Genomic DNA, 23,810 nt, shown 5'->3' with positions numbered 1-23,810 from the left:
ATAACATGGTAAATAGGAGAGTTTATCAGCCCTTCTACTACTGCTGTGTTTTGACATTCAGTGACTTCCTCTGACCTCTGCCCTCTGCCCTCTCTGAGTAAATATTCATAACATGGTCAGTAGTAGAGTTGATCAGCCCTTCTACTACTGCTGTGTTTTGACATTCAGTGACTTCCTCTTCCTCTGCCTCACTTGACGACAGTAAAACATTTACACAATGTGGACATATGAATGAACAGACAAGACGAGTAATGAAGTTTCTAACCTTTCTCTGCTGTTTCTCCCAGGCGGGGTCCAGGAGCAGGTCTCTGTCCCACTCATCATCCTGGATGGTGTAGTCATTATTCTGCTGTTCCTGCATCTGCATCGTGTATCCATTATTATAGTCTACTGATGTCTGCATCGTGTATCCATTATTATAGTCTACAGATGTCTGCATCATCTGGCTCTGCATCGTCTGGTTCTGCATCGTCTGGTTCTGCATCGTCTGGTTCTGCATCGTCTGGGTCTGCATCGTCTGGTTCTGCATCATCTGGCTCTGCATCTTCTGCATCATGAAGCTTTAGAACAACACACCTGACTACAGGACAACAGGTGGTGAACAGGAGACAAGACAACAACAAAAAACCTTTTGTGTGAGTTTCTTCTCCTGAAGTCACTGCTGCAGCTTGATCAGAAGATGTGTTGGGGGGGTTGGAGTCAGAAAGCTGATCAGTCAGTCAGTGTCCTCCCTCTCTCTCTCTCTCTCTCTCTGTGTCTGTCTCTCTCTATCTCTCTCTCTCTCTCTCTGTGTCTGTCTCTCTCTCTCTCTCTCTCTCTCTGTCTCTCTCTCTCTGTGTCTGTCTCTCTCTCTCTCTCTGTCTCTCTCTCTCTGTGTCCGTCTCTCTCTCTGTCTCTCTCTCTCTCTCTGTCTCTCTCTCTCTTCTCTCTCTCTCTCTCTCTCTCTCTCTCTCTTCTCTCTCTTTCTCTCTCTCTCTCTCTCTCTCTGACTGTCTGTCTGTCCCTTGTTGTCCTTGGACTGCCCTGCAGCAGTTGTCCAGGCAGAGAATGTACCTACTAGTTATAGTTGGGTGTCGTGTGTCACAGTGACCAATAAGAAATTGTCATCCGTTGTGTGATCATTCAGAATGAGAGTCTATTACTGGTTACACCTAGTGTTGACTGTCTTCCTGAGACCATGGAGTTGAATCCAGTGCCTTCGGGAAAGTATTCAGACCCCGCTGACTCTTCCCACATTTTGGAACGTTACAGCCTTATTCTAAAATGGATTACGTAAAACAATATCCTCAGCAATCTACACACAATACCCCATAATGACATCACAATACCCCATAATGACATCACAATACCCCATAATGACATCACAATACCCCATAATGACATCACAATACCCCATAATGACATCACAATATCCCATAATGACATCACAATACCCCATAATGACATCACAATACCCTATAATGACAAAGCGAACACAGAACCTTCCACCAATTAGGCCTTTATGGTAGAGTGGCCAGACGGAAGCCACTCCTCATATGGTGTTGTCCATCTTGGAGTTTGCTAAAAGGCACCTAAAGACTCTCAGACCATGAGAAACAAGATTCTCTGGTCTGATGAAACCAAGATTGAACTCTTTGGCCTGAAAGCAAAGCGTCACGTCTGGAGGAAACCTGGCACCATCCCTACGGTGAAGCATGGTGGTGGCAGCATCATGCTGTGGGGATGTTTTTCAGCAGCAGGGACTGGGAGACTAGTCAGGATCGAGGGAAAGATGAAACGGAGCAAAGTACAGAGAGATCCTTGATGAAAACCTGCTCCAGAACTCTCAGGACCTCAGACTGGGGTGAAGGTTCACCTTACAACAGGACAACGACCCTAAGCACACAGCCAAGACAACGCAGGAGTGGCTTCGGGACAAGTCTCTGAATGTCCTTGAGTAGCCCATTAGTAACTTGGTCAAAAATAATAGCACCGATTGACCTAAAGGTGACGCTGTTAGAAGCAGTCTCGCTTAAACCCTCATATTCGCCATCCTGTTTGACCTAGAGACTTGAAACTTTGGCACGTAGGTTCTTCCTTCATGGTGAACAAATGTGCATCAAAGGCCCATAAAGCCCGTCAGGATCTTGGAAATTTATGGAAAAGCTTTGAAAAACGCTCTTCTCATGAACCATGAATTACACAGAATTAGCACGGTACGTAGTCCCATGGAAAATCTCTTAACTTAGTTTGAGAAAAGCTAAGGCATTTAGTTAAGTGATATGAGTTATTGATAAAGTATTGCCCACACCAGGGCAATAAGAACCGATGGACATGGGACCGATGACCTTTAAACCTTTATGCCTTCAGGAAGTATTCCCCGTTACGTTGTGTTACAGCTTGACGTTTGATTACAGTAGATGGCTGCATTCAAAGTTGACCATCCATCTTGACACAACTGTGGGAATCCCTGGAGTCAACATGGGCCCAGCATCTCTGTGGAACGCTTTCCACACCTTGTAGAGTCAACATGGGCCCAGCATCTCTGTGGAACGCTTTCCACACCTTGTAGAGTCAACATGGGCCCAGCATCTCTGTGGAACGCTTTCCACACCTTGTACAGTCAACATGGGCCCAGCATCTCTGTGGAACGCTTTCCACACCTTGTAGAGTCTATGCCCCGATGCCCCCACGATTTGAGGCTGTTCTAAGGGCAAAAGTGGGTGCCGTTCGATATTAGGAGGCGTATATATAGTTGTCCTAGCCTACCTCTTTCAGGAAATAAATTAAATGCAGTATTAGCCTTATATTTATTGAATGAATGATGTGTTATGCATCAGCCTCTAACGTACAGCCTCTGTTTCCTGTGTATTATACACCTGCGCTCTGCTGGCCTGTTAAACAACGCTCCTCTTAGAGTCCAAGGAAAATATAGACTAGAATAGCTCCTCTTAGAGTCCAAGGAAAAGATAGACTAGAACAGCTCCTCTTAGCAGTTCCCCATGATGATAAACAACTCCTAGTGGATGGATCCACTACAGATCCACTACAGAGGGCAGCAGTTCCCCATGATGATACAACAACTCCTAGTGGATGGATCCACTACAGAGGGCAGCAGGTCCCCATGATGATAAAACAACTCCTAGTGGATGGATCCACTACTACTAGGCCTCTATGAGAAAGAGATACTGTAGAGGCTGATGTGGTCATGTAAAAGCTGCTACGGAAAACTCCTCGCCCAGAACAAGTTCCTCCTGTGGACGGGAAGAAGACCAGCTTCAAACTCATCCGTAACTATAACACTGTGCTTTATTGGTTTTTGGTTTGATAACACTGTATGACATACGATACTGCCCGGTTGTAACAAGAATAGTGTGTTTTAACACATGGGTTACGATATGCATAGGACATCAACAACATGTAAGTGCTCATTGTAGATGTGCAATACCATGTATTACTGTTTATACAATAAACAGCACAAATACTAAAAACAAAACAGGAAGTTGTAAAACATTTTTTTGGGGAGCCAACTTCCTCTGTAATATGGCTGTTGCATTCCTTCCGTGGCTTCAATAAAATTACAACTTATAAAAAATATGATTGTACCGACGCAGACATATCACAATAACATGGCTGTTTACAGCAACGATGCATAGCAGAGTAACCAGCAAATTATTACAAAATAATACAGAACATAACACGTTATTACAAAATAATACAAGTGTTACGATATTGGTACTTAGTACAGAAGTGCAAGACAGTTTTATGAGTCGTTGGTGTCTTGTAATTCAGCTGAAAGGCAGTTTTATGAGTCGTTGGTGTCTTGTAATTCAGCTGAAAGACAGTTTTATGAGTCGTTGGTGTCTTGTAATTCAGCTGAAAGACAGTTTGTAATGAGTCGTTGGTGTCTTGTAATTCAGCTGAAAGACAGTTTTATGAGTCGTTGGTGTGTGTGTCTTGTAATTCAGCTGAAAGACAGTTTTATGAGTCGTTGGTGTCTTGTAATTCAGCTGAAAGGCAGTTTTATGAGTCGTTGGTGTCTTGTAATTCAGCTGAAAGACAGTTTTATGAGTCGTTGGTGTCTTGTAATTCAGCTGAAAGACAGTTTGTAATGAGTCGTTGGTGTCTTGTAATTCAGCTGAAAGGCAGTTTTATGAGTCGTTGGTGTCTTGTAATTCAGCTGAAAGGCAGTTTTATGAGTCGTTGGTGTCTTGTAATTCAGCTGAAAGACAGTTTTATGAGTCGTTGGTGTCTTGTAATTCAGCTGAAAGGCAGTTTTATGAGTCGTTGGTGTCTTGTAATTCAGCTGAAAGACAGTTTTATGAGTCGTTGGTGTCTTGTAATTCAGCTGAAAGGCAGTTTTATGAGTCGTTGGTGTCTTGTAATTCAGCTGAAAGACAGTTTTATGAGTCGTTGGTGTCTTGTAATTCAGCGGAAAGACAGTTTTATGAGTCGTTGGTGTCTTGTAATTCAGCTGAAAGGCAGGTTTATGAGTTGTTGGTGTGTTGTAATTCAGCTGAAAGGCAGTTTTATGAGTCGTTGGTGTCTTGTAATTCAGCTGAAAGGCAGTTTTATGAGTCGTTGGTGTCTTGTAATTCAGCTGAAAGACAGTTTTATGAGTCGTTGGTGTCTTGTAATTCAGCTGAAAGACAGTTTTATGAGTCGTTGGTGTCTTGTAATTCAGCTGAAAGACAGTTTTATGAGTCGTTGGTGTCTTGTAATTCAGCTGAAAGGCAGTTTTATGAGTCGTTGGTGTCTTGTAATTCAGCTGAAAGACAGTTTTATGAGTCGTTGGTGTGTTGTAATTCAGCTGAAAGACAGTTTTATGAGTCGTTGGTGTCTTGTAATTCAGCTGAAAGACAGTTTTATGAGTCGTTGGTGTCTTGTAATTCAGCTGAAAGGCAGTTTTATGAGTCGTTGGTGTCTTGTAATTCAGCTGAAAGACAGTTTTATGAGTCGTTGGTGTCTTGTAATTCAGCTGAAAGGCAGTTTTATGAGTCGTTGGTGTCTTGTAATTCAGCTGAAAGACAGTTTTATGAGTCGTTGGTGTGTTGTAATTCAGCTGAAAGACAGTTTTATGAGTCGTTGGTGTCTTGTAATTCAGCTGAAAGACAGTTTTATGAGTCGTTGGTGTCTTGTAATTCAGCTGAAAGACAGTTTTATGAGTCGTTGGTGTGTTGTAATTCAGCTGAAAGGCAGTTTTATGAGTCGTTGGTGTCTTGTAATTCAGCTGAAAGGCAGTTTTATGAGTCGTTGGTGTCTTGTAATTCAGCTGAAAGACTGTTTTATGAGTCGTTGGTGTGTGTGTGTCTTGTAATTCAGCTTAAAGGCTTGTGCTCGTGTCTAAATCCAACTCAGTTCATTAATTCACAATCAGGTCTCAAGATCAACCTGGAATCTGATTAACAGACATATTAATACTTGAACTAAGATATATTTTTTGACATGTCATCAAATTTAATTGAATATACAGTGCCGGTCGAAAGTTTAGACACACCTACTCATTCAAGGGTTCTAGAACACCTACTCATTCAAGGGTTCTAGAACACCTACTCATTCAAGGGTTCTAGAACACCTACTCATTCAAGGGTTCTAGAACACCTACTCATTCAAGGGTTCTAGAACACCTACTCATTCAAGGGTTCTAGAACACCTACTCATTCCAGGGTTCTAGAACACCTATTCATTCAAGGGTTCTAGAACACCTACTCATTCAAGGGTTTTTCTTTATTTAGAAGAGACTTGCTTGAGCCAAGAAACACGACATTGGACCGTTGGATGTCTGTCCTTTGGTCTGGAGTCCTAATTTGAGATTTTTGGTTCCAACCGTGTTTGTGAAACGCAGAGTAGGTGAACGGATGCATGTGTGGTTCCCACCGTGAAGCATGGAGGAGGAGGTGGTGTGATGGTGTGGGGGTGCTTTGCTGGTGACACTGTCTGTAATTGGTTTAGAATTCAAGGCATTCTGCAGCGATACGCCATCCTATCAGGTTTGCGCTGAGTGGAACTATAATTTGTTTTTCAACAGGACAATGACCCAACACATCCCCAGTCTGTGTAAGGGCTATTTGACCAAGAAGGAGAGTGATGGAGAGCTGCATCAGATGACCTGGCCTCCACAATCACCTGACATCAACCCAATTTAGATGGTTTGGGATGAGTTGGACCGCAGAGTGAAGGAAAAGCAGCCAACAAGTGATTAGCATATGTTTGAACTCCTTCAAGACTGTTGGAAAAGCATTCCAGGTGAAGCTGGTTGAGAGAATGCCAAGAGTTTACAAAGCTGTCATCAAGAGTGTACAAACTTTGAAGAATCTCAAATATAAAAAATAGTTTGATTTGTTTAACACTTTTTTGGTTACTACATGATTCCATATGTGTTATTTCATAGTTGTGATGTCATCACTGTTATTCTACAATGTAGAAAATAGTAAAAAATAAAGAAAAACCCTTGAATGAGTAGGTGTTCTAGAACCCTGGAATGAGTAGGTGTTCTAGAACCCTTGAATGAGTAGGTGTTCTAAAACCCTTGAATGAGTAGGTGTTCTAAAACCCTGGAATGAGTAGGTGTTCTAGAACCCTGGAATGAGTAGGTGTTCTAAAACCCTGGAATGAGTAGGTGTGTCCAAACTTTTGACTGGTACTGTACATTTTCAATGCATTCTTTTATCCAAAATTATTAAAGATCTCTCCTTCACCCTTCACTGGAATTTAGAGAATAAATAATTGGAATTACATCAACAAATCCTTCTAAAAAATAGACCTTAAATGGACTTCTATGGGAGAAATAAATAAATACACATGACTGACAACATAACAGAGTCTGACAGGCGTTGCAGCCTTACATGGCATTACAATCTAGGATTTTACAAACAATGAATTGTCAAGAACTTCACTGGTCCATGTCTCTACAAATAAGGTGTCCTTGTGTGATCAAAGACGATAATGTTGTCACTTGTTTGTAGAAGAACCAGCATTCGGAATGAGGAAACACCAGAAATTAAGCTTTTTAAACACATTGGAACAGTTAAATACACTTCAACATTACTGAAGCAAATACCACATTGCTTGTCGTCTTTCTTTGGTCATTTCCTAATAAAGAATTTCCTGACCTTCAATAATACTATCCGTCTCTCTCATCCTCCCTTCCTCTCCTCTCTCCTCTCCTCTTCTCCCCTCCCCCTTTTCTCCTCTCCTCTCCTCCTCTCCCCTCCCCTCCTCCCTTCCTCTCCTCCTCTCCCCTCCCCCCTCCTCTCCTCCTCTTCTCCTCTCTCCTCCCCTCCTCTCTCCTCTTCTCCTCTCTCCCCCTCTCCTCTTCTCTTCTCCCCTCCCCCCTCTTCTCCTCTCCTCTCCTCCTCTCCCCTCCCCTCCTCCCTTCCTCTCCTCTCCTCTTCTCCTTTCCCCTCTCTCCTCTTCTCCACTCCTCTCCTCCTCTCCCCTCCTCCTCCCTTCCTCTCCTCCTCTCCCCTCCTCCTCCCTTCCTCTCCTCTCCTCTTCTACTCCCTACTCCTCCTCTCCCCTCCCCTCCTCCCTTCCTCTCCTCTCCTCTTCTCCTTTCCCCTCTCTCCTCTTCTCCACTCCTCCTCTCCCCTCCTCCTCCCTTCCTCTTCTCCTCTCCCCTCCTCCTCCCTTCCTCTCCTCCTCTTCTCCTCTCTCCTCCCCTCTCCTCCTCTCCTCTCCTCCCTCTCCCTCTCCCTCTCCCTCTCAGAGACAGATGTTAATCTGTTTGGACAGCTCTCTCCTCTCCTCTCTCCTCTCATCTCCTCCCTCCTCTCCTCCTCTCCACTCCTCCTCTCCTCCCTCTCCCTCTCAGAGACAGATGTTTATCTGTTTGGACAGCTCTCTCTCCAGGTCTGATATCAGCGTATCAAAGTCTTTGAGACTCAGTCTGCAGGTAAACGGGGCGTCAAAGTCCAGAACTAAGTCGTCTACGTACTGAGTCCACTCCACCTTCTTCACCTCCCTCTCTTCCTCCTCTTCCTCACTGTCGCTCCCTGCCACCTCGTCGTAGTCCGCATCGCCTCCGGACAGGAAGTCCCGCCCACACACGCTCCAGTCGCCAGCATACCGGTTACAGGGCGGGCTCTCCAGTCGGCCCCGTCCACGTCGCGACACCACGCCCACTTCGTCCCCCGGTAGAGGCAGTGACAGGCCACGCTGGCAGCGCCGAGGCAGGGGGTTATGGGGCATGGGGCTGGGAGGGGAAGGAGGCATGTCTGAACTGGAGGAGGGCTGGAGGAGGGTGGGAGAGTCTGGGTTGTCTGTCACTCTGTCTGTAGGAACTAAGGAGTGAAGAAGGAAAGAGAGGAAAGGTTTCAAAACCCAGAGATGAAATGTTCTAGACATTTTCACTTAGGGGTGTACTCACTTTTGTTGCCAGCGGTTTAGACATTAATGGCTGTGTGTTGAGTTATTTTGAGGGGACAGCAAATTCACACTGTTATACAAGCTGTACACTCACTACTTTACATTATAGCAAAGTGTCATTTCTTCAGTGTTGTCACATGAAAAGATAATATTTTCAAAAATGTGAGGGGTGTACTCACTTTTGTGATATACTGTATATATATATACAAGAAGTATGTGGACTTCAAATGAGTGGATTTGGTTGTTTCAGTCACACCCGTTGCTGACAGGTGTATAAAATCGAGCCCACAGCCATGCAATCTCCATAGACAACCAATCTCCATCATTTAAATTTTTAAGTCAGTTGGTCAAATTTCTGCCCTGCTAGAACTGCCCTGGTCAACTGTAAGTGCTGTTATTGTGAAGTAGAAACCTTTAGGAGCAACAACGGCTCAGCAGCGAAGTGGAACGGGACCCCCGAGTGCTGTAGTGTGTAGCATGTAAAAAATAATCTGTCCTCGGTTGCAACACTCACTACCGAGTTCCAAACTGATTCCCGCAGCAATGTTCCAACATCTAGTGGAAAGCCTTCCCAGAAGAGTGGAGGCTGTTATAGCAGCAATGTTCCAACATCTAGTGGAACGCCTTCCCAGAAGAGTGCAGGCTGTTATAGCAGCAATGTTCCAACATCTAGTGGAAAGTCTTCCCAGAAGAGTGGAGGCTGTTATAGCAGCAATGTTACAACATCTAGTGGAAAGCCTTCCCAGAAGAGTGGAGGCTGTTATAGCAGCAATGTTCCAACATCTAGTGGAAAGCCTTCCCAGAAGAGTGGAGGCTGTTATAGCAGCAAAGGGGGGGACCAACTCCATATTGATGCCCATGATTCTGGAATGAGATGTTTGACGAGCAGGTACCTTTGGCCATACAGCGCATTCAGAAAGTATTCAGACCCCTGGACCTTTTTCCATGTTTTGTTATGTTACAGCCTAAAATTGATAAAATACATATTTTTATAATCCTCAATCTACACACAATACTCCATAATGACCTCACAATACTCCATAATGACCTCACAATACTCCATAATGACCTCACAATACTCCATAATGACATCACAATACTCCATAATGACCTCATAATACTCCATAATGACATCACAATACTCCATAATGACATCACAATAACCCATAATGACATCACAATAACCCATAAAGGGAAAACAGATGTATAGACATTTTATATAATATTAAAAACTGAAATACCTTATTTACATAAGTATTCAGACCCTTTGCTATGAGACTCAAAATTTAGCTCAGGTGAATCCTGGTTCCATTGATCATCCTTGAGATGTTTCTACAACTTGATTGGAGTCCACCTGTGGTAAATTCAATTGATTGGACATGATTTGGAAAGGCACACACCTGTCTATATACGGTCCCACAGTTGGCAGTGCATGTCAGAGCAAAAACCAAGCCATGAAGTCGAATGAATTGTCCTTAGGGCTCTGAGACAGGATTGTGTTGAGGCACAGATCTGGGGAAGGGGACCAAAACATTTCTGCAGCATTGAAGGTCCCCAAGAACACTGTGGCCTCCATCATTTTTAAATGGAAGAAGTTTGGAACCATGAAGACTTTAGTCGCCAAACTGAAGGGCCTTTAGGGAGGGATAGGGGGAGAAGGGCCTTGACCAGAGAGGTGACCAAGAACCCAATGGTCAGTCTGACAGAGCTCCAGAGTTCTTCTGTGGAGATGGGAGAACCTTCCAGAAGGACAACCATCTCTGTAGCACTCCACCAATCAGGCCTTTGTGGTAGAGTGGCCAGACGGAAGCCACTCCTCGGTAAAAGGCACATGACAGCCCACTTGGAGCATCTCTGGAGAGACCTGAAAATAGCTGTGCAGCGACGCTCCCCCATCCAACCTAACAGAGGTTGAGAGGATCTGCAGAGAAGAATGGGAGAAACTCCCAAAATACAGGTGTGCCAAGCTTGTAGCGTCATACCCAAAAAGACTCAAGGCTGTAATCACTGCCAAAGGTGTTTCAACAAAGTAGTGAGTAAAGGGTCTGAATACTTATTTAAATGTGATATTTCAGTTTTTATATTGAATTATTATTATTATTTTTTACTATTCTTTCTTTGTCATTATGGGGTATTGTGATGTCAGTATGGGGTATTGTGATGTCATTATGGGGTATTGTGATGTCAGTATGGGGTATTGTGATGTCATTATGGGGTATTGTGGTGTCATTATGGGGTATTGTGATGTCATTATGGGGTATTGTGATGTCATTATGGGGTATTGTGATGTCATTATGGGGTATTGTGATGTCATTATGGGGTATTGTGATGTCATTATGGGGTATTGTGATGTCATTATGGGGTATTGTGATGTCATTATGGGGTATTGTTTGTAGATTGATGAGGGAAAAAAACGATGTAATATATTTTAGAATAAGGCTGTAACGTAACAACATGTGGAAAAAGTCAAGAGGTCTGAATACTTTCCGAATGCCCTGAATAGTACAGTATCACTAGGAAACGGGAAGACTGGTTGAAACGACAAAGATATTTCTCTGGTTGTAGTGAGGTCATATCCATCAGTTTGGACCGTTGGAAATGTCGGCCCACTTTGTCCCAACAGACACTTACTGGGCCAGAGCTGCAACAGGTAATGCAAGGCCTCGATGTGTCTCTTGAAGTCCACAGCACTGGCGATCTCCTCGCTGTGGGCAAAACTCCGTCCGCCCCTTCCACAGCTCCCCCCGCGCCCGCCCTGCCCGCCCTGTCCTGGTGCAGTGGGTCTCCAGGACTCCTGGGTGGGGGTCAGGAGCACCGGGCCGAAACACACAGCCAGGTTCTGACAGTTCATTCGGTTACAGTCACTGTAGGAGGCAACAAGGCTCAGATGGTCCAGGAGCAGCGAGAGGGTGGCCTGGGGAGAGGGGAGAGAAAAGAGGGTTAGACAGGGAGGACTGGAGAGAGAGAGAAGAGGGTTAGACAGGGAGGACTGGAGAGAGGGGAGAGAGAAGAGGATTAGACAGGGAGGACTGGAGAGAGAAAGAAGAGGGTTAGACAGGGAGGACTGGAGAGAGAGAGAAGAGGGTTAGACAGGGAGGACTGGAGAGAGAGAGAAGAGGGTTAGACAGGGAGGACTGGAGAGAGAGAGAAGAGGGTTAGACAGGGAGGACTGGAGAGAGAGAGAAGAGGGTTAGACAGGGAGGACTGGAGAGAGAGAGAAGAGGGTTAGACAGGGAGGACTGGAGAGAGGGGAGAGAGAAGAGGATTAGACAGGGAGGACTGGAGAGAGAGAGAAGAGGGTTAGACAGGGAGGACTGGAGACAGAGAGAAGAGGGTTAGACAGGGAGGACTGGAGAGAGGGGAGAGAGAAGAGGATTAGACAGGGAGGACTGGAGAGAGAGAGAAGAGGATTAGACAGGGAGGACTGGAGAGAGAGAGAAGAGGGTTAGACGGGAAGGACTGGAGAGAGAGAAGAGGGTTAGACAGGGAGGACTGGAGAGAGGGAAGAGGGTTAAAGTGACTGTAGGACACCAACAGGTTCAGGAGAAGGTTGTCTGGAGGAGGGAGGAGACAGAGGAGAGAGGCAGATATAATAGGATGGTCTAGAGAGGAGACAGTAGAGTAACAGACAACCTAACCCTATCTAACCCTACCTAACCCTATCTAACCATACCAAACCCTACCTAACCCTATCTAACCCTACCTAACTGTGAAGCCTATCTAACCCTATCTAACCCTACCTAACACACTGTGAAGCCTATCTAACCCTATCTAACCATACCAAACCCTACCTAACCCTACCTAACCCTATATAACCCTACCTAACCCTACCTAACCCTACCTAACCCTACCTAACCCTATCTAACCCTCTGTGAACCCTCCCTAACCCTATATAACCCTATCTAACCTTACCTAACCCTACCTAACCCTATCTAACCCTATCTAACCCTACCTAACCCTATCTAACCCTACCTAACCCTATCTAACCCTACCTAACCCTATCTAACCCTATCTAACCCTACCTAACCCTATCTAACCTTACCTAACCCTACCTAACCCTATCTAACCCTACCTAACCCTATCTAACCCTACCTAACCCTATCTAACCCTACCTAACCCTATATAACCCTATCTAACCCTACCTAACCCTATCTAACCCTACCTAACCCTATCTAACCCTACCTAACCCTATCTAACCTTACCTAACCCTACCTAACCCTATCTAACCCTACCTAACCCTATCTAACCCTACCTAACCCTATCTAACCCTATCTAACCCTACCTAACCCTATCTAACCCTACCTAACCCTATCTAACCCTACCTAACCCTATCTAACCTTACCTAACCCTATATAACCCTACCTAACCCTACCTAACCCTACCTAACCCTCTGTGAACCCTCCCTAACCCTACCTAACCCTATATAACCCTACCTAACCCTATATAACCCTACCTAACCCTATATAACCCTATCTAACCCTACCTAACCATATCTAACCTTACCTAACCCTACCTAACCCTATCTAACCCTACCTAACCCTATCTAACCCTACCTAACCCTATCTAACCCTACCTAACCCTATCTAACCCTACCTAACCCTATCTAACCTTACCTAACCCTACCTAACCCTATCTAACCCTACCTAACCCTATCTAACCCTACCTAACCCTATCTAACCCTATCTAACCCTACCTAACCCTATCTAACCCTACCTAACCCTATCTAACCCTACCTAACCCTATCTAACCTTACCTAACCCTATATAACCCTACCTAACCCTACCTAACCCTACCTAACCCTCTGTGAACCCTCCCTAACCCTACCTAACCCTATATAACCCTACCTAACCCTATATAACCCTACCTAACCCTATATAACCCTATCTAACCCTACCTAACCATATCTAACCTTACCTAACCCTACCTAACCCTATCTAACCCTACCTAACCCTATCTAACCATATCTAACCTTACCTAACCCTACCTAACCCTATCTAACCCTACCTAACCCTATCTAACCCTACCTAACCCTATCTAACCCTACCTAACCCTATCTAACCCTACCTAACCCTATATAACCCTACCTAACCCTATATAACCCTACCTAACCCTACCTAACCCTCTGTGAACCCTACCTAACCCTATCTAACCCTACCTAACCCTACCTAACCCTATCTAACCCTACCTAACCCTCCCTAACCCTATCTAACCTTACCTAACCCTACCTAACCCTATCTAACCTTACCTAACCCTACCTAACCCTCTGTGAACCCTCCCTAACCCTACCTAACCCTACCTAACCCTACCTAACCCTACCTAACCCTATCTAACCCTACCTAACCCTATCTAACCCTACCTAACCCTACCTAACCCTATCTAACCCTCTGTGAACCCTCCCTAACCCTACCTAACCCTATCTAACCCTATCTAACCCTACCTAACCCTATCTAACCCTATCTAACCCTATCTAACCCTATCTAACCCTATCTAACCCTACCTAACCCTATCTAACCCTATCTAACCCTACCTAACCCTATCTAACCCTATCTAACCCTATCTAACCCTATCTAACCTTATCTAACCCTATCTAACCCTATCTAACCCCACCTAACCCTATCTAACCCTATCTAACCCTATCTAACCCCACCTAACCCCATCTAACCCTATCTAACCTTATCTAACCCTATCTAACCCTATCTAACCCTATCTAACCCCACCTAACCCTATCTAACCTTATCTAACCCTATCTAACCCTATCTAACCCTACCTAACCCTATCTAACCCTATCTAACCCCACCTAACCCTATCTAACCCTATCTAACCCTATCTAACCCCACCCAACCCTATCTAACCCTATCTAACCCCACCTAACCCTATCTAACCCTATCTAACCTTACCTAACCCTATATAACCCTACCTAACCCTACCTAACCCTATCTAACCCTACCTAACCCTATCTAACCCTACCTAACCCTATCTAACCCTATCTAACCCCACCTAACCCTATCTAACCCTATCTAACCTTACCTAACCCTATATAACCCTACCTAACCCTACCTAACCCTATCTAACCCTACCTAACCCTATCTAACCCTACCTAACCCTACCTAACCCTACCTAACCCTATCTAACCCTACCTAACCCTACCTAACCCTCTGTGAACCCTCCCTAACCCTATATAACCCTATCTAACCCTCTGTGAACCCTCCCTAACCCTATATAACCCTATCTAACCCTCTGAACCAAGGATTGATCACCACAAACCACAAAAGTGGAGACAAATTTGACTCCAATAACTACCGTGGGATATGCGTCAACAGCAACTTTGGGAAAATCCTCTGCATTATCATTAACAGCAGACTCGTACATTTCCTCAGTGAAAACAATGTACTGAGCAAATGTCAAATATTCACCCTGCACAAATTATCGTACAACAGACCACGTATTCACCCTGCACACCCTAATTGACAAACAAACCAAAACAAAGGCAAAGTCTTCTCATGTTTTGTTGATTTCAAAAAATATTTTGACTCAATCTGGCATGAGGGTCTGCTATACAAACGGATGGAAAGTGGTGTTGGGGGAAAAACATACGACATTATAAAATCCATGTACACAAACAACAAGTGTGTGGTTAAAATTGGCAAAAAACACACACACATTTCATTCCACAGGGCTGGGGGGTGAGACAGGGATGCAGCTTAAGCCCCACCCTCTTCAATATATATATTGGCAAGGCACTACAACAGTCTGCAGCACCCGGCCTCAACCTACTAGGATCTGAAGTCAAACGTCTACTGTTTGCTGATGATCTGGTGCTTCTGTCCCCAACCAAGGAGGGCCCTGACAGTAAATCTCAGTAAGACCAAAATAATGGTGTTCCAAAAAAGGTCCAGTCGCCAGGACCACAAATACAAATTCCATCTAGACGCCGTTGCCCTTGAGCACATAAACTATACATACCTCGGCCTAAACATCAGCGCCACAGGTAACTTCCACAAAGCTGTGAACAATCTGAGAGAAGGCATGAAGGGCCTTCTATGCCATCAAAAGGAACATAAAATTTAACTTACCAACTAGGATCTGGCTGAAAATACTTGAATCAGTCATAGAGCCCATTGCCCTTTATGGTTGTGAGGTCTGGGGTCCGCTCACCAACCAAGACTTCACAAAATGGAACAAACACCAAATTGAGATTCTGCATGCAGAATACAGAAAAAAATATCCTCTGTGTACAACGTAGAACACCAAATAATGCATGCAGAGCAGAATTAGGCCGATACCCACTAATTATCAAAATCCAGAAAAGAGCTGTTAAATTCTACAACCACCTAAAAGGAAGCGATTCCCAAACCTCCCATAACAAAGCCATCACCTACAGAGAGATGAACCTGGAGAAGAGTCCCCTAAGCAAGCTGGTCCTGGGGCTCTGTTCACAAACACAAACACACCCTACAGAGCCCCAGGACAGCAACACAATTAGACTCAACCAAATCATGAGAAAACAAAAAGATAATTACTTGACACATTGGAAAGAATTAATTAAACAGAGCAAACTAGAATGCTATTTGGCCCTAAACAGAGAGTACACAGTGGCAGAATACCTGACCACTGTGACGGACCCAAACTTAAGGAATTTCAGAGAGATACAGAGAGACAGACAGAGAGAGAGACAGAATGACTGACAGAGAGACAGACAGAGAGACAGACAGAGAGAGACACAGAGAGAGATAGACTGACAGACAGAGAGACATGTACCCACCCTCTCTGGTTCAGGCAAAGAGATACAGAGAGAGACACAGAGAGAGACAGAGAGAGACAGACAGAGAGAGAGACCCAGAGACAGACAGATAGAGATACAGAGAGAGACATGTACCCACCCTCTCTGGTTCAGGCAGAGAGATGCTGAAAGAGAGACAGAGAGACAGACGGAGAGAGACATGTACCCACCCTCTCTGGTTCAGGCAGAGAGATGCTGAAAGAGAGACAGAGAGACAGACGGAGAGAGACATGTACCCACCCTCTCTGGTTCAGGCAGAGAGATACAGAGAGAGACACAGAGAGAGACAGACAGAGAGAGACCCAGAGACAAACAGAGAGAGATACTGAGAGAGACATGTACCCACCCTCTCTGGTTCAGGCAGAGAGATGCAGAAAAAGAGACAGAGAGACAGACAGAGAGAGAGACATGTACCCACCCTCTCTGGTTCAGGCAGACATTGCAGTAGGGCCACGGTGCTCTGAGAGCGCTGTACGTCTCCCTCGCTCCTGCCAGGAGAGGAGGTTCCAGGGGAAGAGCGAGAAGGAGGAGGTCTCAGAGACATGGCCTCCAAAACCACCTCGTACAAGGTCCTGGTGATAAGGGAGGACGGCAGCTCACGTAGGTAGTCCTTCAGAATGCCTGAACACAAACATCACAAGGAAGGAATGAAAACAAAAGGTTTAACTACGTCCAAACCCCAAACCCTCCTCCTGCTTCCTTTTACTAGGATCAGTTTCATTTGGTCAAATATATTGATAAGGCTTCATCTAAGGTTTAACTACGACCAAACCCCAAACCCTCCTACTGCTTCCCTTTACTAGGATCAGTTTCATTTGGTCAAATATATTGATAAGGCTTCATCTAAGGCAGGTATGTTTTATAAGTTGGTATGAGCAGTGTCGGGGGAAGCTACTCTGGAAATGGAGTTTACCAACCTACCAAATAACTTCACACTGGAAGAAGCTACGCTACACACAAGCTACCCCTTTAAGAAAAAATACAATTCACTGAGACTACATTTGACCTTTGAACAAGTAGTTCACTACATCCAAAACTACTTTGTGTAAAATGATCCGTACATTATGTAAATACGACGTGTCATAGACTACAAATGGCAAGAACAGATCACTTCGGGGTCACAAAAAGTATTCAGACCCCTTTGACTTTTTCCACGTTTTGTTACATTATTCTAATAATTATTACATTATTATATAATGTATAATGTTACCTTATTCTAATATGGGTTAAATTGTTTGTGTTCCTCATCAATATACACAAACAGTTTTTTTGTTTTTTTTTGCAAATGCATTAATAAAAACAAATTCCTTATTTACATACAGTGCCTTGCGAAAGTATTCGGCCCCCTTGAACTTTGTGACCTTTTGCCACATTTCAGGCTTCAAACATAAAGATATAAAACTGTATTTTTTTGTGAAGAATCAACAACAAGTGGGACATAATCATGAAGTGGAACGACATTTATTGGATATTTCAAACTTTTTTAACAAATCAAAAACTGAAAAATTGGGCGTGCAAAATTATTCAGCCCCCTTAAGTTAATACTTTGTAGCGTCACCTTTTGCTGCGATTACAGCTGTAAGTCGCTTGGGGTATGTCTCTATCAGTTTTGCACATCGAGAGACTGACATTTTTTCCCATTCCTCCTTGCAAAACAGCTCGAGCTCAGTGAGGTTGGATGGAGAGCATTTGTGAACAGCAGTTTTCAGTTCTTTCCACAGATTCTCGATTGGATTCAGGTCTGGACTTTGACTTGGCCATTCTAACACCTGGATATGTTTATTTTTGAACCATTCCATTGTAGATTTTGCTTTATGTTTTGGATCATTGTCTTGTTGGAAGACAAATCTCCGTCCCAGTCTCAGGTCTTTTGCAGACTCCATCAGGTTTTCTTTCAGAATGGTCCTGTATTTGGCTCCATCCATCTTCCCATCAATTTTAACCATCTTCCCTGTCCCTGCTGAAGAAAAGCAGGCCCAAACCATGATGCTGCCACCACCATGTTTGACAGTGGGGATGGTGTGTTCAGGGTGATGAGCTGTGTTGCTTTTACGCCAAACATAACGTTTTGCATTGTTGCCAAAAAGTTCAATTTTGGTTTCATCTGACCAGAGCACCTTCTTCCACATGTTTGGTGCGTCTCCCAGGTGGCTTGTGGCAAAGTTTAAACTACACTTTTTATGGATATCTTTAAGAAATGGCTTTCTTCTTGCCACCTTCTTCCATAAAGGCCAGATTTGTGCAATATACGACTAATTGTTGTCCTATGGACAGAGTCTCCCACCTCAGCTGTAGATCTCTGCAGTTCATCCAGAGTGATCATGGGCCTCTTGGCTGCATCTCTGATCAGTCTTCTCCTTGTATGAGCTGAAAGTTTAGAGGGACGGCCAGGTCTTGGTAGATTTGCAGTGGTCTCGTACTCCTTCCATTTCAATATTATCGCTTGCACAGTGCTCCTTGGGATGTTTAAAGTTTGGGAAATCTTTTTGTATCCAAATCCGGCTTTAAACTTCTTCACAACAGTATCTCGGACCTGCCTGGTGTGTTCCTTGTTCTTCATGATGCTCTCTGCGCTTTTAACGGACCTCTGAGACTATCACAGTGCAGGTGCATTTATACGGAGACTTGATTACACACAGGTGGATTGTATTTATCATCATTAGTCATTTAGGTCAACATTGGATCATTCAGAGATCCTCACTGAACTTCTGGAGAGAGTTTGCTGCACTGAAAGTAAAGGGGCTGAATAATTTTGCACGCCCAATTTTTCAGTTTTTGATTTGTTAAAAAAGTTTGAAATATCCAATAAATGTCGTTCCACTTCATGATTGTGTCCCACTTGTTGTTGATTCTTCACAAAAAAATACAGTTTTATATCTTTATGTTTGAAGCCTGAAATATGGCAAAAGGTCGCAAAGTTCAAGGGGGCCGAATACTTTCGCAAGGCACTGTAAGTATTCAGACCCTTTGCTATGAGACTCTAAATTGAGCTCAGGTGCATCCTGTTTCCGTTGATCATCCTTGAGATGTTTCTACAACTTGATTGGAGTCCATCTGTAGTAAATTAATTTGATTGGACATTATTTGGAAATGCACAGACCTGTCTATATATTAAAAAAATATATATATACGTGGTTCTGTCCTGGAGCTGTTCTTGTCTCATTAACGTTCTGTTTCATGTTTTGTGTGAACCCCAGGAAGTCCTAAAAAAATATGAACTACTCAATACCAAAAGGCATCGAAAGATTTCACAGACCATGAGAAACAAGATTCCCTGGTCTGATGAAACCAAGATTGAACTCTTTGGCCTGAATGCCAAGCGTCACGTCTGGAGGAAACCTGGCACCATCCCTACGGTGAAGCATGGTGGTGGCAGCTTAGTGGCAGGGACTGGGAGACTAGTCAGGATCAAGGGAAAGATGAACGGAGCAAAGTACAGAGAGATCCTTGATGAAAACCTGCTCCAGAGCACTCAGAACCTCAGACTGGGGTGAAGGTTCACCTTCCAACAGGACAATGACCTATAAGCACACAGCCAAGACAACGCAGGAGTGGCTTCGGGACAAGTCTCTGAATGTCCTTGAGTGGCCCAGCCAGAGCCCAGACCTGAACCCAAACAAACATCTCTGGAGAGACCTGAAAATAGCTGTGCAGTGATGTTCCCCATCCAACCTGACAGAGCAAGAGAGGATATGCAGAGGAGAATGGGAGAAGCTCCCCAAATACAGGTGTGCCAAGCTTGTAGCGTCATACCAAAGAAGACTCGAGGCTGTAATCGCTGCCAAAGGTGCTTCAACAGAGTATTGAGTAAAGGGTCTGAATACTTATGTAAATGTGACATTTCAGTATTTTTTTTTAACATCTTCCGACTTCCGGCTTCAACTGTATTATGGTTAGACCGGAAGATGTAGTGTAAAGACATCTGGCTTCTACAGATGCCATCCATTAATTTCTGGTGTAAAAACCAGTCCCCTCAGATACTATAATCTCCTTATGTATCATGTCTATAAGATGTTCCAGGTTTAACCCATAATCCAACACAGGTAAAGCGTCAATACAGATCGAATCCTACTACACTAACGCTCTGCAAACTATCACGGATTACAAAGGGAACCCTGGCAGCGAGCTCCCCAGTGACACGAGCATACCAGACGAGCTAAATGCCTTCTAAACTTTCTTCGAGGAAAGCAACACTGAACCATGCGAGAGAGCACCAGCTGTTCCAGAAGACTGTGTGATTACGCTCTCCGTAGCCGATGTGTATATAAGACCTTTAAACCCGTTAACATTCACAAGGCCGCAGGGCCAGACGGATTAAGAAAATGCGTATTCAGAGCATGAGCTGACCAGTCGCAAGTGTCTTCACTGAAATGTTCAACCTCTCCCTGACCCAGTCTGTAATACCTACATGTTTCAAGCAGACCACCATAGTCCCTGTGCCCAAGAACACTAAGGTAACCTGTCTAAATGACTATCCTTAGCACACTGTAGCCATGAAGTGCTTTGAAAGGCTGGTCATGGCTCACCATCATCCCAGAAACCCTAGACCCACTCCAATTTGCATACCGCCCAAACAGATCCACAGATGACGCAATCTCTATTGCACTCCACACTGCCCTTTCCCACCTGGACAAAAGGAACACCTATGTGAGAATGCTTTTCATTGACGACAGCTCAGCGTTCAACATCATAGTGCCCTCCAAGCTCATCACTAAGCTAAGAACCCTGTGACTGAACACCTCCCTCTGCAACTGGATCCTGGACATCCTGACGGGCTGCCCCCAGGTGGTGAGGGAAGGTAACAACACATCCGCCACACTGACATGGAGGCCCCTCAGGGGGTGCGTCAGCAAGACAAAGGAGCTGATTGTGGACCATAGGGAACGGAGGGCCGAACACACACAAATTCACATTGAGGGGGCTGGAGAGGGTCGAGAGCTTCAAGTTCCTCGGTGTACAAAATCACTGTTGATTACCAAGCATTGTGACAAATACAATTGTATTTTTATTTACCCTATTAAACACACAAAAAACAAGCGAAAACAATGCAGGTTCCATATTGCTGATAGAGACTGGTGTAGGGGGACAGGGGACTGACCTGTGATGACGTTGATGTCAGGATAGAGACTGGTGTAGGGGGACAGGGGACTGACCTGTGATGACGTTGATGCTGATAGAGACTGGTGTAGGGGGACAGGGGACTGACCTGTGATGACGTTGATGCTGATAGAGACTGGTGTAGGGGGACAAAGGACTGACCTGTGATGACGTTGATGTAAGGATAGAGACTGGTGTAGGGGGATAGGGGACTGAACTGTGATGACGTTGATGTCAGGATAGAGACTGGTGTAGGGGGACAGGGGACTGACCTGTGATGACGTTGATGTCAGGATAGAGACTGGTGTAGGGGGACAGGGGACTGACCTGTGATGACGTTGATGCTGATAGAGACTGGTGTAGGGGGACAGGGGACTGACCTGTGATGACGTTGATGCTGATAGAGACTGGTGTAGGGGGACAAAGGACTGACCTGTGATGACGTTGATGTAAGGATAGAGACTGGTGTAGGGGGATAGGGGACTGAACTGTGATGACGTTGATGTCAGGATAGAGACTGGTGTAGGGGGACAGGGGACTGACCTGTGATGACGTTGATGTCAGGATAGAGACTGGTGTAGGGGGACAGGGGACTGACCTGTGATGACGTTGATGCTGATAGAGACTGGTGTAGGGGGACAGGGGACTGACCTGTGATGACGTTGATGCTGATAGAGACTGGTGTAGGGGGACAAAGGACTGACCTGTGATGACGTTGATGTAAGGATAGAGACTGGTGTAGGGGGATAGGGGACTGAACTGTGATGACTTTGATGCTGATAGAGACTGGTGTAGGGGGACAGGGGACTGACCTGTGATGACGTTGATGCTGATAGAGACTGGTGTAGGGGGACAGGGGACTGACCTGTGATGACGTTGATGTCAGGATAGAGACTGGTGTAGGGGGACAGGGGACTGACCTGTGATGACGTTGATGCTGATAGAGACTGGTGTAGGGGGACAGGGGACTGACCTGTGATGACGTTGAGGTCAGGATAGAGACTGGTGTAGGGGGACAGGGGACTGACCTGTGATGACGTTGATGTCAGGATAGAGACTGGTGAAGGGGGATAGGGGACTGACCTGTGATGACGTTGATGTCAGGATAGAGACTGGTGTAGGGGGATAGGGGACTGACCTGTGATGACGTTGATGTCAGGATAGAGACTGGTGTAGGGGGACAGGGGACTGACCTGTGATGGCGTTGATGTCAGGATAGAGACTGGTGTAGGGGGACAGGGGACTGACCTGTGATGACGTTGATGCTGATAGAGACTGGTGTAGGGGGACAGGGGACTGACCTGTGATGACGTTGAGGTCAGGATAGAGACTGGTGTAGGGGGACAGGGGACTGACCTGTGATGACGTTGATGTCAGGATAGAGACTGGTGTAGGGGGATAGGGGACTGACCTGTGATGACGTTGATGTCAGGATAGAGACTGGTGTAGGGGGATAGGGGACTGACCTGTGATGACGTTGATGTCAGGATAGAGACTGGTGTAGGGGGACAGGGGACTGACCTGTGATGGCGTTGATGTCAGGATAGAGACTGGTGTAGGGGGACAGGGGACTGACCTGTGATGACGTTGATGCTGATAGAGACTGGTGTAGGGGGACAGGGGACTGACCTGTGATGACGTTGAGGTCAGGATAGAGACTGGGGACAGGGGACTGACCTGTGATGACGTTGATGTCAGGATAGAGACTGGTGTAGGGGGACAGGGGACTGACCTGTGATGACGTTGATGTCAGGATAGAGACTGGTGTAGGGGGATAGGGGACTGACCTGTGATGACGTTGATGTCAGGATAGAGACTGATGTAGGGGGACAGGGGACTGACCTGTGATGACGTTGATGCTGATAGAGACTGGTGTAGGGGGACAGGGGACTGACCTGTGATGACGTTGATGTCAGGATAGAGACTGGTGTAGGGGGACAGGGGACTGACCTGTGATGACGTTGATGCTGATAGAGACTGGTGTAGGGGGACAGGGGACTGACCTGTGATGACGTTGATGCTGATAGAGACTGGTGTAGGGGGACAGGGGACTGACCTGTGATGACGTTGATGTCAGGATAGAGACTGGTGTAGGGGGACAGGGGACTGACCTGTGATGACGTTGAGGTCAGGATAGAGACTGGGGACAGGGGACTGACCTGTGATGACGTTGATGTCAGGATAGAGACTGGTGTAGGGGGACAGGGGACTGACCTGTGATGACGTTGATGTCAGGATAGAGACTGGTGTAGGGGGACAGGGGACTGACCTGTGATGACGTTGATGTCAGGATAGAGACTGGTGTAGGGGGACAGGGGACTGACCTGTGATGACGTTGATGTCAGGATAGAGACTGGTGTAGGGGGACAGGGGACTGACCTGTGATGACGTTGATGTCAGGATAGAGACTGGTGTAGGGGGACAGGGGACTGACCTGTGATGACGTTGATGTCAGGATAGAGACTGGTGTAGGGGGACAGGGGACTGACCTGTGATGACGTTGATGTCAGGATAGAGACTGGTGTAGGGGGACAGGGGACTGACCTGTGATGACGTTGATGTCAGGATAGAGACTGGTGTAGGGGGA

General features: G+C 45.4%; 2 protein-coding genes across 4 annotated transcripts in view; both read right to left on the bottom strand.

The window, feature by feature from the left end:
- LOC110510910 (alpha-actinin-2) overlaps positions 1–784 on the bottom strand; it is an 84,208-nt gene extending 83,424 nt beyond the window's left edge. For all 3 annotated transcript variants that reach the window (XM_036960753.1, XM_036960754.1, XM_036960755.1), the window contains exon 1: positions 266–784. In XM_036960753.1, the coding sequence (XP_036816648.1) occupies positions 266–556 (291 nt within the window). In that variant the 5' untranslated portion in view covers positions 557–784. The remainder of the gene's footprint in view (positions 1–265) is intronic.
- Positions 785–7,765: 6,981 nt separating this feature from the next.
- Positions 7,766–23,810, bottom strand: part of LOC110514580 (rho GTPase-activating protein SYDE1) — a 56,357-nt gene continuing 40,312 nt past the window's right edge. Inside the window, exons 8-10 of the mRNA XM_036960831.1 lie at positions 16,545–16,747; positions 10,978–11,260; positions 7,766–8,261 (exon numbers count right to left, since the gene is read on the bottom strand). Of these exons, the coding sequence (XP_036816726.1) occupies positions 7,789–8,261; positions 10,978–11,260; positions 16,545–16,747 (959 nt within the window). The 3' untranslated portion in view covers positions 7,766–7,788. The remainder of the gene's footprint in view (positions 8,262–10,977; positions 11,261–16,544; positions 16,748–23,810) is intronic.

Source organism: Oncorhynchus mykiss, chromosome 23, assembly GCF_013265735.2.
Source record: "Oncorhynchus mykiss isolate Arlee chromosome 23, USDA_OmykA_1.1, whole genome shotgun sequence".
NCBI classification, from domain to species: domain Eukaryota; kingdom Metazoa; phylum Chordata; class Actinopteri; order Salmoniformes; family Salmonidae; genus Oncorhynchus; species Oncorhynchus mykiss.
The sequence above is the reverse complement of the archived record's forward strand: the minus strand, read 5'-3'. Positions and strand labels throughout refer to the sequence as shown.